The 15,757-nt window shown below is 35.4% G+C and overlaps 1 protein-coding gene across 1 annotated transcript in view; it reads left to right on the plus strand.

Annotated features, from left to right (window-relative positions):
• LOC107715121 (rab GTPase-activating protein 1-like) overlaps window positions 1–15,757 on the plus strand; it is a 100,296-nt gene that overhangs the window by 61,984 nt on the left and 22,555 nt on the right. Inside the window, 4 exon segments of the mRNA XM_016521189.1 lie at window positions 8,215–8,328; window positions 9,553–9,627; window positions 11,491–11,616; window positions 14,655–14,840. Of these exon segments, the coding sequence (XP_016376675.1) occupies window positions 8,215–8,328; window positions 9,553–9,627; window positions 11,491–11,616; window positions 14,655–14,840 (501 nt within the window).

The raw sequence follows: 15,757 nt of genomic DNA on the forward strand, positions 1-15,757 counted from the left end.
GAGTAGTTTTTAATCTAAATTAGACTGTATAATTTCGAAATTTGAAGCAAAAACAGAATGGTCTGACTTTAGTTTTGTGAAACTATACTACATAAACATATCTGAACTAGGGATGTTCGTTTTGGTTATTTTTCCTAACCGACAACCGACGCTCGTTAACCGATTTTTAACCGTTAACCGACAAGATTATTTTAAATTAGAATTGAATTAAATTAGAAAGGATAAGTTTCTGCGACCTGTTAAAAAATACTTACATTTGTTTCCCAGGGATTCATTTTACATGCGCAAAAAGCAGCAAACAACAGAACATGAGGATTCACATGGCCATCAATAGGCTATCACACGAGTGCTGATTTTGTCCCGAATATCACAAGATTAAATGTGATTTTATACAACAGTTCAGTAAATAAGAAGTTATTTAAATTTAAATTTTAAATAATATTGTGTTATATTTTAAATACAATATTGTGTGTTTTTGTTCAATTTTGCCAACAAATATATTACCTCACACAGCAGAACTGTTGTGTGTCTCCGAGCAACACAGCGATATACACTTATACAACAATATACACTTAAATAATAAATTAAGAAATGAAAGAAAAACTGTGCAACAAGCCTAGTACGCAGAGTTTCGGTTCATTTTTGTGCTGCGCGAAAGGAAACAGACGGCAGAAAAAAGGTAAAGGTAAACCTTTTACAATTCCGATTATCTTTAGGACTAAAAGGAGTAGTTTCTTCCACTGTTAGAAGGAAAAAATTCAAGTGATTGCGCCGGCGCCGCATGCGCGCACAGTTAAATTCATATAAACTCCTACTCCAATTGTATCGCGATTTGTTTGGCATCTCAACCGATTTGAATCGTCACATATTTTAATAGATTTTCGACCGGCTCGCAAGTTAATCGTTACATCCCTGGCATTTATTGATTTAATAGCCATAACATGAAAATATTTATCGGCTTACCAGAGTTTTAGTACTGGTGCAGCCCTATTACTTTGTCATCAGTTTTTCACACAGAACTTGAAATTAATCAGTGTGTTTCAGTAATATAAATTCAACTCCGAATCCATTCACTTAAAATGAATATCCATTTGTTATACTGTACAATGTTATGATGCCTACTTTTTTATAGCATTTAAAACAATGGGTTTTAGTTTTGTGTTTTATTTTAAAAACATTATTTTAGTTTATTTTTACTTTTTTATATACGTTTTTACATTTACATAGTATTGAATTTTAACATTGTAATTTAGCATTAAGCAGCCACGATGTGAAATAATTGGTAGGGCTGGGCGATATGATAGATATGATATTCATATCTCGGTATATTTTGGCCAATTTGCGATATGCGGTATATATCTCGGTATTTTCGTTTTTGTATTTGGATTTAAAAAAATCTGTATTTGATATATATATATATTTCACTTACTGCCCAATGTTGTCCAACAAAACAATACATATTAAAGGCTATGAAAACAAATAAAGTGAATGTAACCATGTAAGCCTTTATATTATGTGTAAAAAAGGGTTAAAATCACATTTCATTCTAACATTGTAAAACATTGCAATCTAAAAACAAAAATAAGGCTTTTAAAGTGGAAGTTAAATTCACTAAACTAAAAATGAAAATAAATGAGAACAAAAGCACAGAGTTGTGTTAGGCTATTTTGATTACCCCATTACAGTCACCCATTACAGTGCTATCATAAAATTAGACTTGCTTGTAGGTTTAAAATTCTACATGTCACAATTATTGTCTAACTACAAATATTTCAACGAAATGTATATTTTAGTCACAATACTTGCGCTCCTATTTAATTGAGCTCTGTCTGTTTGGCGCGCATGCGCGTAGCGGCGCGTTCACTGTTGTCTGTGAAGTTTAGCGGAGAATCGCAAAGCAGAAGGCTCATGCACTCCTGACAGCAAAATGGAAATATTTCCATGACTTTCTAACATTTACATACTGTGAATATACCTGTGAAATGTAAGTTATGCATTCAGGAAGACAGCACATCTCAAACACATTAAACAGCGCGAGTAGCCTAGCCTTTCTGTCAGAGCATATGACGGGCCGACTATGCAAACTATGCAAAACAATAAACTATACCATGTCTTACCAGTTTTTAAAGGCCTTAATATGAAGCTTGTCACATGTTTAGAACAAATTGGATTATGCACTTTCTCTGCGGCAGCTCAGTCTGTGTCCTCCGCTATATTTTCAGATGCACTCGTATCAAACTGCTGTATATCGATATAAACGGTATTGCCTCATTTCGAATCGCTTATAAAGAAAATATCGATATATCGTACAAACTCGATATACCGCTAGCCCTAATAATTGGTATCGTTTTTTAAATAATTAATAATATTAATAATCCATAATGACAAGTGGAAAAATTTGTAGACTCTTTGTCATGTAAGTCTTCCGTTTCCTGTTTTATGTTGCTAAACAGGTTATTTAAATGTCTGTTCAGCTCAACAACAACGGTCAACATCTTTATTTCATCTTCCGCAGCTGAACAGCATGAGATCATGTAATCGGTTTCCGCAGACCCCGGCTTGACCTCTATTGCTTTATATTACAGCATCACGTGTTGACGGAGCAGATTCAGATCCCCGTAGTAACATCTACGGCTCCACTTGGATCAGATTGGGCTTTTGATAGCATGTCACACCACTTATATACTCTCTCCTCCCGGTGACATCTGAGAAATAGGTCAGCTCGCTCCGGGTGGGGCTCCGGCGACAGTCGCACTGTTGTCAGACCGGCACAAGATCAGCGCTGAATGCCTTAGAACCCAGTGGGAGGCCCGGCACAAACTTCAGAGGCTCTATCGCACTGTGTGCCCACCACGGAAAGTTCTAGAGTGACTGAGCGAGCCTGACGGCAGCTTCTCAGAGACGGCGCGCCTGTCTCACTCACTGTGCCTCCACACCAGCTTGTCATGCTGCATCTCTCAGTCCGGCTTGCACTAATGTTGTTTGCTGTCATCTCGGATTTCAGAGCGACTCAGTCTGTTCTTGCGGGAGACTCTGGTTTGAGCTTTTAGCCCGGCGTTGCTGTGACCGAACTGAGCGGCTTTCAGAGTTCTAGGATGTGCTGGTACAGTACTGCCTGTCATTTCGGGGCGGTAACGAGATGAGCGAAGGCCTGTGAGCTTCAGGGTGAAATGCGCTCTGGAAAGAACACATCTCTTGATGCTTCTTTGTGGCAGCTCATTTGTTGGGCCCAATTCACACAAGGCTGCATGTCAAAATGCACTAAGCATATGAGAACTAAGACACGTATTTTTAGACCCTTGTATTTTTATTTTTAGTGTGATGCTAGGTGATACCTCAACTATAACCTTTCCAGACCATTTTCTCTTTATATGATAACTTTGATTAGTCACATTATAGTGCAGTTTTTAAATTGTATATATTTTTAGTTATAAAGAATATAAATTTAGTTAAATATAAAATGTATCTTATTTGTAATAAAAAAAACTGTAATATCAGTTTTTCATACTGTACTGTGATGTCTAGATTTACTTGTAGTATTTTACACAGTTGATTTTACTTTTTAGTATTTTTATTAGATAATTATCGATTAAAATGAATTGAAGAATTTTTTATTTTTGTTTGTTAAAATCTATTTTTATTTTTTACATTCAATTTAGAATTAATTTATGTATTTATAGTATAGAGTTTTAATATTGGTCATCACTAACAGTTTAATAACATTAAATAGCAAATCTCAAAATGTATATCCATTTTTCATCCTGTACATTTTGTCTTGATGCCTAAATTCACTTGTAGCATTTAAAATTAATTTAAAATGTAAAATTTTTTTGTGTTATTTAAAATGTTTTGTTTGTTTTAAATAAAAAATATAGTATAGAATTTCATTATTACTTGTTTATCAGAAATATTTCAGATACCTTTAAAATGAATAATTTAACACTTTTAAATATCATCCTTAGTAAATCTCAAAATGAATATACATGAACTTTAATATTGTACCGTATAATACTGTGATTGCCTAAGTTTACTTTAATTACTTTTTGCGTTATTTTTAATGTTTTCTTTAAATTTATTTATTTTAGGTTTCATTTTTTTTATGTATTCAGATTTTTTTTCTTCAAGTTTTACGTATAATATTGGAAATGTATTACTTATCAGCCATAACTTTTAGATATTTTCAAAATTACTAATAAATTAATAACACTGTTAAATGTCATCTTATTATAGTCATCATCATATTATAGTCAAATGTCATCTTATATCAAATTTTCATACTGTATATTATAATCTGATGCCTAAATTCACTTTTTAAAATGTTTACATAAAATTTTTAAAAACGTTTAGGTTTCATTTTTAAAAATGTTTAAAAAAGTTTTTTACGTTACCAATTTTTCATACTGTACCCTGAGTACTGTGATGTCTAAATTAACAGCATTTAAAACCATTTACTTAATTTTTTAGTTTAGTATTTTTGTTACATTTTGATATAAAATTAGGCATTTACAATTATTAATTCCCTGGGAACTGAACCAGTAACCTTTGCATTTCTAGCTAGTGCCTTGGTCTACTGGTTCAGTTCCACATCCAGGATGCTCATGTCTGACTAATAAACTCCCAGCCCTAATGAAGATCCCTCTGATCAATGTCCCTGAAGGTCAGTGGTTTTGTCTTTCTTCAAGAGCCTGGACAAATCTAACTGGCATTTTGTTATTTGCGACCGCACATACAGTCAACAGCAGCGTTCAGAGCAAACCCTGTTGTGAAGTTTACTTGGGCTTTTGCCATGGATGTAATCAGATTGCATCCCTTTGTTTATCCCTCTCTCCGGGTCTCTGGTCTGATCTGGATGCTTTTGCTGTTGCTGAGCCTCACAGATGTTTAGTGGCCACATTACCATTTGCAGCCTGTATCTCTGGCTGTATTTATGAATATGAATACCATTTGTCACTAACTCGCAGTTTATGAGGCAGCATTTCATTTTCATGCACGCTGTGAGAAGTGAGAGTGATGGGGGTGAGAGGGAGAGATGCAAAAAGAGGGAGGGAGCAACAGTGAAACAGTCCGCTGAACTCAATCATACACTATGCTGTGATTAACCCCATACTGAGACTAAATTACAGCTTTGAGTCTTTTTGTTGCTCTTGCAGAAAACACCAATATGGCACTTGCTGTAAAAATGCGGGTTTTATATATTCCCCACTAAAGGTTGTTGCTTAGCAAAGGTCAGAGTTCTCCTTAGGCTATGGTGTAACATTAGAGGTTATTACTAGGGTTTCAATGATTGAGGATTTATGGCTGCTCCTTATAACTGATAACAGTAGCTGCTGGTATGATATATTCATATATATTTTTTTTTTTACTATTTTACATGGTCGTGTGTGTGTGTGTGTGTGTGTATGTTTGTATGTATGTGTGTGTGTTTATTATATTACTATTTTATGTTATTTTTTTATGTAATTTCCGTCCATGTTTTCTGCATCGCGGAAATCATTGGACCCTACTAATGTAGCAAACGAATATGATAAGCTCATTGTGAGCGTAAAAGACAGAGACATTGTTGTTTATTTACTTAGCATTGAGTCTCTCCAACTAGGTGACAATTATTGTATTTTGTCGCGAAATGTGATGTGACCGATGTGATAAGCATGAGTTCTGAGCCGCAGCGCGGCCGGTATAAACACCAGCATTGACTGAGTGGCCGCGATCAGCTCCGGTGGCCGAAAACTAAGAATTAGAATCATTGTAATGTGACGATCAAATATAGGTGCGGGCGGATAATTTGAAGCAGCAGACTCAGATGATGTTTGAGCTCATCCGCGCATCTCTACACTACGCTGACCTGGGTTGCCAGTAGCAAACAATGGAACGCGCTCTGCTGGACAAACGAAGTAATTACACCATTCAGAAGCATTTAATCTGCGTTATATGTTCTGTAAAAAACTAAAGCTTTTATCATTTCATCAGTTACATTAACTAAAAAATAAATATAAAAACTAGGCCTACTCCAAAATAATAATAAATATAAGTATGATAATAAATAAAGAATAGTCATATAATTTGTGAATACTGTTTCCGTATGTGTTTGTGCTTGTGCTTGATTAATCCATCAAGGAGGTTTTATGTCTTTATTACAAAAAGAACAAGGTCACCACTTCCACATATGCTGCGGTAACCTTCATGGGAAATGGCCTTTATAGCCTCGTTCTTCTCCTGCATAAACATAAACTGATGAAGCAGGTTACACAAATGGGTGTGCCATGTTCTGTAATATTCAGCAAGAATTTATCTGGATCATGTATAAGGAGAAATGGCAGAAAAGAAGGCCACATTATTCATAGCGTGTATGTTAGAGAAAAACTAACGTAAGGTTATAGTAAATATTATATCTTTTTAAATGTATTTTTTTATTTATATATGTATATATTTATAATAATAAATAAACAAATATATATATATATATATATATATGAATGTATATATATAATTATTATTGTTGATTTTTATATATATCATATTTATTATTTTATATACTGTTATTATTTCTTTTGATTATTTCTTTTGATTTTAAAATCAAATATAACCCCGGACTCCATTCCATTCCCTTCATCCTCTGTCAGTCTTTATTCTGCCCACCCTTTAACAAACTCTCAGCCGTGCTGTAAACAGGTGAGGGGGGAATTGAAAACCTGTCCTTCCCTCTCTCGCATTAGTTGACTAATGACGCATTTAATTAGCCCTGACACACGCTGTTAATTGAATGCACCTTATTACAACTCAGCCTGTCAGAGACATTTCCACAGTCACGACTGATGTTGCCACGGCATGAATTCCACGGATCTGTTCACTCAAGACTTGACGGGAAATAAAACTGCTTAATATTCTGCTCATTTAGCCGGTTTATGACGGGCTTGTGCAGCAAAACTACACTTCCCATAATTCTGTATGGCAGAAAACTCATTCTGGAGTCAGTTTGGACCAGATTAGACGCTTTTAAGTGTCTCTGGTCCAGAGTTTCAGCCCTGTTTTGCATCTCAAGAGTCTGTTCATGTACTCCATCATGTGACTGGAACGCCGTCTTCATATGACTTGTTAATTCGATTTGCTGTTCAGCTTTGAAGAGTGCGCTGTGCTGAGTAAGACACTTTCCTGCGCTTCTTAATCTGTCTCAGCTCTGTAAACACTTCACACAAGGTTATTCCTTCACTCAAGGACTCTTCTTAGAGTCTTCTTGACAAAATACACATTATACGCTCTCCTCCACTGTCCTCAGTCAAGCTTAACCTTCAAGTTTGTATTGCAGCTGCAACGAACATTGATTGAGATCAAAGGTTGTAGAGAAAATGACCATCATATGATTGGTAATTGAGCTTTTCCAGTGCAGGCTACATATATGACAGGACCTCATCTGTATCTCATCTGCCAGCACACTAATCTGTTCAAATCACAGATATGTTCCCCCATCTGTTGCTGTTCCTATGAAGAAAAAAAAAAGTGTCAAAAAGGCCCCAAAAAGTCTAGAATCCAGGTCAAATTAAATAAAGAAAATCTAAATCTAATACAGCATTTTATTGTGGGCCATTATTATTATTATTATTATTATTATTATTATTATTATTATGAAAACCTATTTATTTAAATAAGTATGACTAATAATCAGCTAGTAATAATAAATAAATACATATTTATACATTATAATACAGTAGTTTTTATTTATATATTTATTTATAAAATAATTAAACTAAGTAAATAATAAACAAAATAATGCAAAGTTATTATTATTATTAACATTAAAATAATTAATTTACAAAAAGTCAAATTAATAATAATAAATAAATGACATTTCATAAAAAAAATCACTATTTATGAAAACAATTCTAATAAACATTGTAGTGTAATGCAAAATCTTTTCTTATTTTTATTATTATAAAAAGAATCTTATTTTAATTTAGTAATAATAAATACTAAAGTGTAAGTATATAAGTATATTCTATAAGTAAGTAATAGAAATCATTAGTTATAATATTTATTTATTAAAATAATTATAAATAATCAAATAATACATAAATAACAAATATTTATTCATTATAATCATTCATTTATGAAAATAAGAAAAATAAATCATAAACTTTAAAAAATAATATTAATGTACTCAAAAATAAATGTCAAATTAAAAAAAATGCCTGATTGTAACACTCTTGATTGAACCCACAGGACTCCGCTCAGGAAGCCGTCATCACCAGAGACATCCATCGCACCTTTCCTGCTCACGACTACTTCAAAGACTCAGGCGGCGATGGCCAAGACTCTCTCTACAAGATCTGCAAGGTGAGGTGAAAGCTGCTCATCCTGCAGGCATGACTCACTCCTGTCGTCTGGTAACAAGCATCACGACACTGCTGCAACATCTCTATCCACTGACCTTTTGTTTTGCCCGTAATACAAACGGCCTCGATAGATACAGGTATCCAACCACATGCTGTACTCGCCTCCCTGTGTCCTGCGTCTGTGAAAATGAGAACTCGTACACTCTGCTAGTTAAACAGTTATGCATCATGCATTCGTTATTATATTTAGAAACAAAGCTAGAGTAATAGATTATGCAGTTATCCAGCAGGCAATTATCCAGTTAAGCACACATCTATCTCTATATAATTAAACAGATGGTTCTGGCTGTAAAATCCGAATGAATGAGCCACATAAAACAAAGCAGTCTTAAAATACACGCACCTTTGACCAGAAATCAGAATGAATTCAGTATTAGTGCATCGTTATGTTGCTTGACTATTTTAATTCATAAATAAACTTTATTGCTAGGCAAAGTAATACATTTTAATAATTTTAAAATATATAATAATAATATAATATATAAAAATAAATTTTATAAAAATCTTACAATATACATTTTGATTATAATTGTAAAAATTGTATATTAAATTTCATATTATAGAAAAACGGGGCAAAAGCATTGAGTGGATGAGAAAAGTGGTGCGGTGGTCCTGTTCTCTGTTAAATCTCTTTTGTGAGGAGTCTTAATAGGTTCTCCATCAGCTGATTGGCACCGACAGATTAAAAGCCTCCTAAATTGTGCAAAAGACCTTCAATCCAGCTAATCCTGGAGACAAACCCCCTCAGCTCGGAGTGGCATATGTTGCCATGAACGTTTATCAGTGTTTCCAGTCATTTATGACGAAGCTTGTGATTTAAAGACAACATGAAGCTGCATTCACAACACATGTAACTTTAAATTGTGACGTGTTTATTCATTTGAAAATGTTTAGTAAGGCTGAATTTATACATCGAACATGCTTTATTTCTCTATAAATAATTATTTTTTTCTGTAAGTAACTTTCTATATAAAACATTTCTCTATAAATACCTTTTTAGATTATATTACTTTTATTATTTTATTACTAATTTTATTATTTTTGATTAAGTAAAAAAAAATGGTTCAGAAACAGAAGTATCATTACGTTCTCATAAACAAAAAATATTTAATAATTTTTTCCTTGATTTTGGTACTCAATATCTGAACTGATGTTTTTTCCACAGGCTTATTCTGTGTATGATGAAGAGATTGGATATTGCCAAGGTCAATCATTTTTGGCAGCCGTATTACTTTTACATGTAAGTATTTTGCATGACTAGCACTGTTTCATCTAGGGATGCACCGAATGTTCGGCAACCGAAATTATTCGGCCGGAATAAGCGAAAAGGCCGAATAATATGTACCGAACAATGACTAAGGCGATCAAATAGAGGCACGCACTAATGCAGCAAACATGTCGGCAGTGTGAACGTATTTAAAACTATCAGAGAAAGACGCAGAAATCATTACATGCACAAAGCACCGACAGCGAGAGACTGTTTAGTGCTGCATGCATCTCATGTCTCCGATGAGAAGAAGAGGTGGCTGATGCTGGAGGTTAGGTTACTGTATGATGATTGAAATCACGAAATTACCTTTAAACGATTAGTAAAGCAACTGCAGAATGTTATATTTTCTAATGCACGCACGAATTGCATGTATTCTGACAGCGCTGCACGAGCTCGCGGCGCCAGGGTTCAAAGTCCAAAGCGCGCTGCAGAGTTACAAAGCTCAAAGTCCACTTCAAAAGGAGATGTTTTATTTAACAGAAATCACTTTTCAAAAACTACAACGAACGACTCGTTTGGACTACAACACATATTTTCCGGGATTTGTGATATCACAGATATCCACGAATGGGACGAGACCTGGTTGAGCTGCACTAGAGAAGGTAACGAGTGTTATCACTATGTCGGAGACTCGCTAGCTTTCCCAAGACAGACAAACTTAGAGTGGTTCCAATCATCCGGTGTTTCATTTTGTTCGGCTTCGGCCAAGAATTTTCATTTCGGTGCATCCCTAGTTTCATCCATGTTGCCTGTGTAACCCCCACCCCTAGCGTCAGTCGCTATAGCGCCTCTTGAGATCAGGGGAGTGAGGTTTACCTGCACAGCACCTACCAGCTGGCCTCCGTTACACTTGCACAGATAAGTATTTTAAATACACATATTAAAGCCAAGTAAGTCTATGACAAGTTTAAGTATTAAACTGCACTATACATCCATGTTAGAGACGTGAATGTTAGCTCAAATCATGTATCTTTGTTTTATTAATGATTTTATTATTTTATTTGAATGTAGTTTTATTCATTTATTATTCTTTTTATTTCATTTTGAGACACTAACCCAAAAATACAAAGTTACATGAATGCAGGCTTTCACGTTTGTGTGAAATTTGTGAATTTATACTGCAAAAGAGGTACATGTTACTTTCTCTTAGCAGGCATTATGTAAACATCCTTTTAGGTCGGTTTTATCTTTAAGCTCAACTGCTGTGCTGGTAAATCAGCAATTTGAAGAGTTTTTGAGAGAGCTTGCTAACTAAATAATAAACACTAATAAAAGTGTAAATAGAAACCTACCTCATTGTGCCTTATCTTTGACTTTTTGAGGCTTGTTATTGAGCTAATAGTAGGTGGAGAGAAACAGGAAGCGAGGGAAGGACATTGATGAAACGGTTAATTCCATATTTAATTAAAGTGAGGGCTGAATAAGATGGCGTTTTTTGTTTTTCTGCGATGCCAGCCCTTATGGGGCTTGATATTAGAGCGCGTTTGGGGATTTCTATAATGTAGTGTAAGTGTCTTCCTCGTGGCCTTGCCCAGGAAGCTCAGGAGCTGTCAGGAATATTAATGACGGAGCCCATCTACCTGCTGGAGCCCATTGAACTCGGGACACACATGCTGTCTGCGTGATTTAATACCCAGCTCTCTGTCTGTCTCGCTCTCCGTCTCAGAAACACAAACAAACTCTGATAGCATCACTGTAGACTGCCACAGACAGGTAGACAGACAGTTGACTCATCTAAACATCATGGGTTGGTTGTGTTTATTGAGCCCTATTCATGCAGAAGGCATTTGCATCTGAAATATCATGGCAATATCTCTCGCTTTTTCTCTTTAGATGCCTGAGGAGCAAGCTTTCTGCGTGCTGGTGAAGATCATGTACAACTACGGTCTTCGAGAGCTCTACAAAAACAACTTTGAAGATCTTCACTGCAAGTTCTACCAGCTGGAGCGTCTGCTGCAGGTTTGGCTTTTGAGTGTTTGTTAAAGGAATAGTTCAGGAATAGAACAGTGAAAATTTGCTGAAAATGTACTCACCCTCAGGCTATCCAAGATGTAGACGAGTTTGTTCTTTATCAGAACAGCTTTGTAGAAATTTAGCATTACATCACTTGCTCACCAATGGATCCTCTGCAGTGAATGGGTGCCGTCAGAATGAGAGTCCAAACAGCTGATAAAACATCACAATAATCCACAAGTAATCCACACCACTCCAGTCTATCAATTAATGTCTTGTGAAGTGAAAAGCTGCGTGTTTGTTATAAACAAATCCATCAATAAGATTTTTTTAACTTCAAACTGTTGCTTCTGGCTAAAATATGAGTCCTCTATCCATAATATTGCTTTCTCCAGTGAAAAAGACTAATTTTTGTGAGCGGTCGCACTGGTGCGACCATCGCGTTGTTCAACTCATAAGCGCTGCCATCTCTGTTGCATATGAGAAACATCAAACGGCAAACAAATCTGAAGCATAACGAAACCGCGCTACTCGTTTGAACTGCGCAGCGCTTCGAGTGTAGAGCCTGGTTTATACTCGCCGTGTCAGCACGAGCGCGAAGGTGCGCGCGGCAAAAATGATGCGAAACGATGGATGGTTTTCAAGCTAAAGTAAAGTAAAAGACAGCTTATCTTTGCTGTTTACCTCACGTTACGCTATGGAGGCTCTCTTTTATTTTTTTAGGCTATCTGATTCCTCAGTGTTTGCTAAATGTTCTGTAATTTATTAGTCGTATATAATACAGCATGTGGTGTATGCCATGCCTCATCTTATTCGTGTTTGTTAATAAATGTTTTTTAAGCTAGTTTGTCATTCTATCTTACTGTTTTATTGTTGTTGTGCTTTTAGTTAAGAATAACAATGAATCCATCTTTTGTTTTAGTCTTAAAAAGTGAAAGGTGTGTAGATGTATGTAAGCAAAACAGACAATTATCTTTTGTGTGACAACACAATTTATCTTTTAAAATGTGACAACAATATCGCGAATTCAAAAGTGAAAGTGAAAGTGCATGAAGCCTGGCTTATAACATAGCAAAAAAGGAACTCCAGTTCACAAAATTAAAATCACAAATAATACTACTGATGAAAAAGAACGGGTTGAATGTTAACCACTTTCGTTTCCATATAATTATAAACTATGATAAAAGTTCATCAGCATGCATTGATTAATCCCATGTTGTAGCGCAAAAAGAAAAAAAAAATTATTGCGACCAAATCATTTGTTCGTGCGACCAACTGAGAAAGTTAGTCGCAAAAGAGCGACCAGTGAGAAGAATGAGTCTGGAGCCCTGACAGGGGATGGACTTTTTCACTAGAGGAAGCGTTGTTATGGATTATGAACTGGCATTTTGGCCAGAAGCGATGGTTTAAAGTTAAAGCGCTTTCATGATGGATTTGTTTCTTATAAATATGCGGCTTTTGACTTCATACGGCAATTGATGGACTGGAGTGTTGTGGATTACTTGTGGATTATTGTGATGTTTTTATCAGCTGTTTGAGCTCTCATTCTGACGGCACCCATTCACTGCAAATGATCTACTGGTGAGCAAGTGATGTAATGCTACATTTCTCCAAATCTGTTACCTTGAAGAAACAAACTCGTCTAGATTTTGGATGGTTAGTAAATAAAAAAAAATTTGTAAACTATTTCTTTAAGAGATTGCATCGCACACAGTCTTGTACACCCCTTGTCAGGCCGTACTTGTGCATCTCAAGTGTAAGCGGTGGCCCTCTAAGCTATTAGACCTAATGCGCTGGAAAATGGGTTTTAATTTTGTGGTGAAATGCAATTAGGCCTGAAGTAGCCCTCTTTCAGCGCTAAACCCAATCCGGTTAGTATTGACTAGCTCTGCTACTACAAGAGTGTTAGCATCGATCACGGATAACGTGCCATACGGCACTCTCTGGAAGAATTCCCGTCTCTTCCTCAGTCGTCATTTACTTTGCATGTGTTAACCCAACTCTCCCACCTCTCCAATCTAACAATGCAATCTACCCCAGAAAAATATTCACTCTTGAGCTCCGGGTCTTTTGAGATGCTAATTTAAGATGTGCCTGTGTAGATATCAGTTACCTCTTTGATTTATTCTCTGCCTGGTCTCTGAATACATAGTGTAACTCCTCTTTTTGAGGCAAGCATCACTATTGCTTTTTCTCATACTTAGTTTTAAACCTCTAACTTTGCATGTCATTTGTCCTGCGCCATACTTGTTAGACATTTCCTTAAATTGTGTAGCTTGTTAAAGAGAGGTGATTTATTATTTTATATTATTTTAATGTCTTTTTTTTTTTTGTATTTTTAATCATTTTATTTATTTTTATTTATTCATTTTTATTATTTATTGTTATTTTTTTCCCCTGGGCTATAGAGGTGTGAACCTTTGGGTTGACAGCAAATTGACAAGTTTTATTTTGATTCAAAAGTGATTTTTGTGAAGTCCACAAATTTTACTAGATTAATAGTGATTAAGTGTATCTTAGGCAAGAAAAGAAGTGCTTTCTCAGTTTTGGGTTTTCCCAGTGCAGTGTTGAAGAAACTTTTACTTCATCATTGTTATTTCTGTATTGCCTCAGCAAAGCACTGAACATTTCTCTATTGATACTCCTCATAACCTCTGGTTTAAACACATAAAACAAGCACATTCTTATGAACTCAGCAGCACAAATACTCAAACTCAAGGAGATCAAAACACACGTAGGTCATTGAATTATTAGCTATTGTTTGTGTAATGTGCTTTATAACTGCACTCTTGACCCTGTGCTGTAGTCCAGTAGTCTTACAGTTCCAATAGAAATGGTTTGAAAGCTTGTGGAAAGAAAAGGGTCAGTAGTCTATTGTTCTTTTTGTTTGGAAATACTTCCTGCTCAAGTTCCTTCACTTCTGCTTCCAAAAAATAAATACAATGTCATCTGAATAACCCTAACATATAATAAAACAAGTTATAATGCATATTTCTTTCCCTTGCACTAATTGTCCCTGTTTCTCTCCTCCTCCCTCGTTTCAGGAGCAGTTGCCTGACCTGTGGTCTCACTTCCAGGACCTGAACCTGGAGGCCCATATGTACGCGTCCCAGTGGTTCTTAACACTGTTTACCGCCAAGTTCCCTCTCTGCATGGTCTTCCATATCACCGACCTGCTCCTGTGCGAGGTGATACATCTTCCTCCAGTCACAAAATTACAGTAACCAAAAGTAATTTAACCAATGAGAAGTCACTGTGGGTGTGGCTAACTAACTCAACATAATTAGAAACCGAGTTTAGAGACATAGGTGCTATAGTTTAAAGTAATACTTTACAATAGGTTTCAATTCATGAACATGAGTTAGCATTTAGTGATTGTTCCTGTTAATTACATAAATATAAATATACTTTGCATCCTTCATTTGTTCATAATACATTAAATTGAAATCGCATCATATGAAAAATTGAAATCGCATCATATGACCCCTTTAACCTAGAATAATAAATGATGTAAACGTATTCCACTTTGTTAGTTTATGATACCTAATGCTAAACTTTGATTGATAACATATTACAAAAAGTAATAGAGATTTGTGTAGTTATGCTCAAGTTTATTTCATCGGCTAGAAATTGGTCTTTGTGTGAGTAATCTCTACAGGAAAAAAAAAATTTAAGTATTACAATTTGTAAGTTCATGATAAATTATGCTCACCCTAGAGATAAACTTAAGAGATTTAATAACTTTTTTTTTTAATTTTTTTTATGTATCTCTTTTCTGGCTAAATAAATATTGAAGTTTGGTTTCCAGTAGCACATAAAACTGACGGAAAGTTCAGTTGTTTCTAAACTTCTTGAACTTGTTAGATTTCCCAAAGCAAGCATCTTTGACTTCTCAGAAATAGGCTTTGTGTCTTTCCAAAAGAAACGCTTCGACCTTTCTGCTCCTCAGAGAGCTTTTCCTTTTATTTTTTTCCCATCACTTTTCTACCCTTTTCCTTTCATTCAGCGTCTGTGGTAGCCTGAGGCAAGACAATTAAAAGTTTCCTCAGCCTGTCTCAGCCAATGAATCGCATGATGAGAATCTGTTAGATGCTTGTGAGACACCCCTCTCTCTCTCTCTCTCTCTCTCTCTCTCTCTCTCTCTCTC

This window comes from Sinocyclocheilus rhinocerous, unplaced genomic scaffold (assembly GCF_001515625.1).
Source record: "Sinocyclocheilus rhinocerous isolate Xijiao unplaced genomic scaffold, SAMN03320098_v1.1 scaffold509, whole genome shotgun sequence".
Taxonomy (NCBI): domain Eukaryota; kingdom Metazoa; phylum Chordata; class Actinopteri; order Cypriniformes; family Cyprinidae; genus Sinocyclocheilus; species Sinocyclocheilus rhinocerous.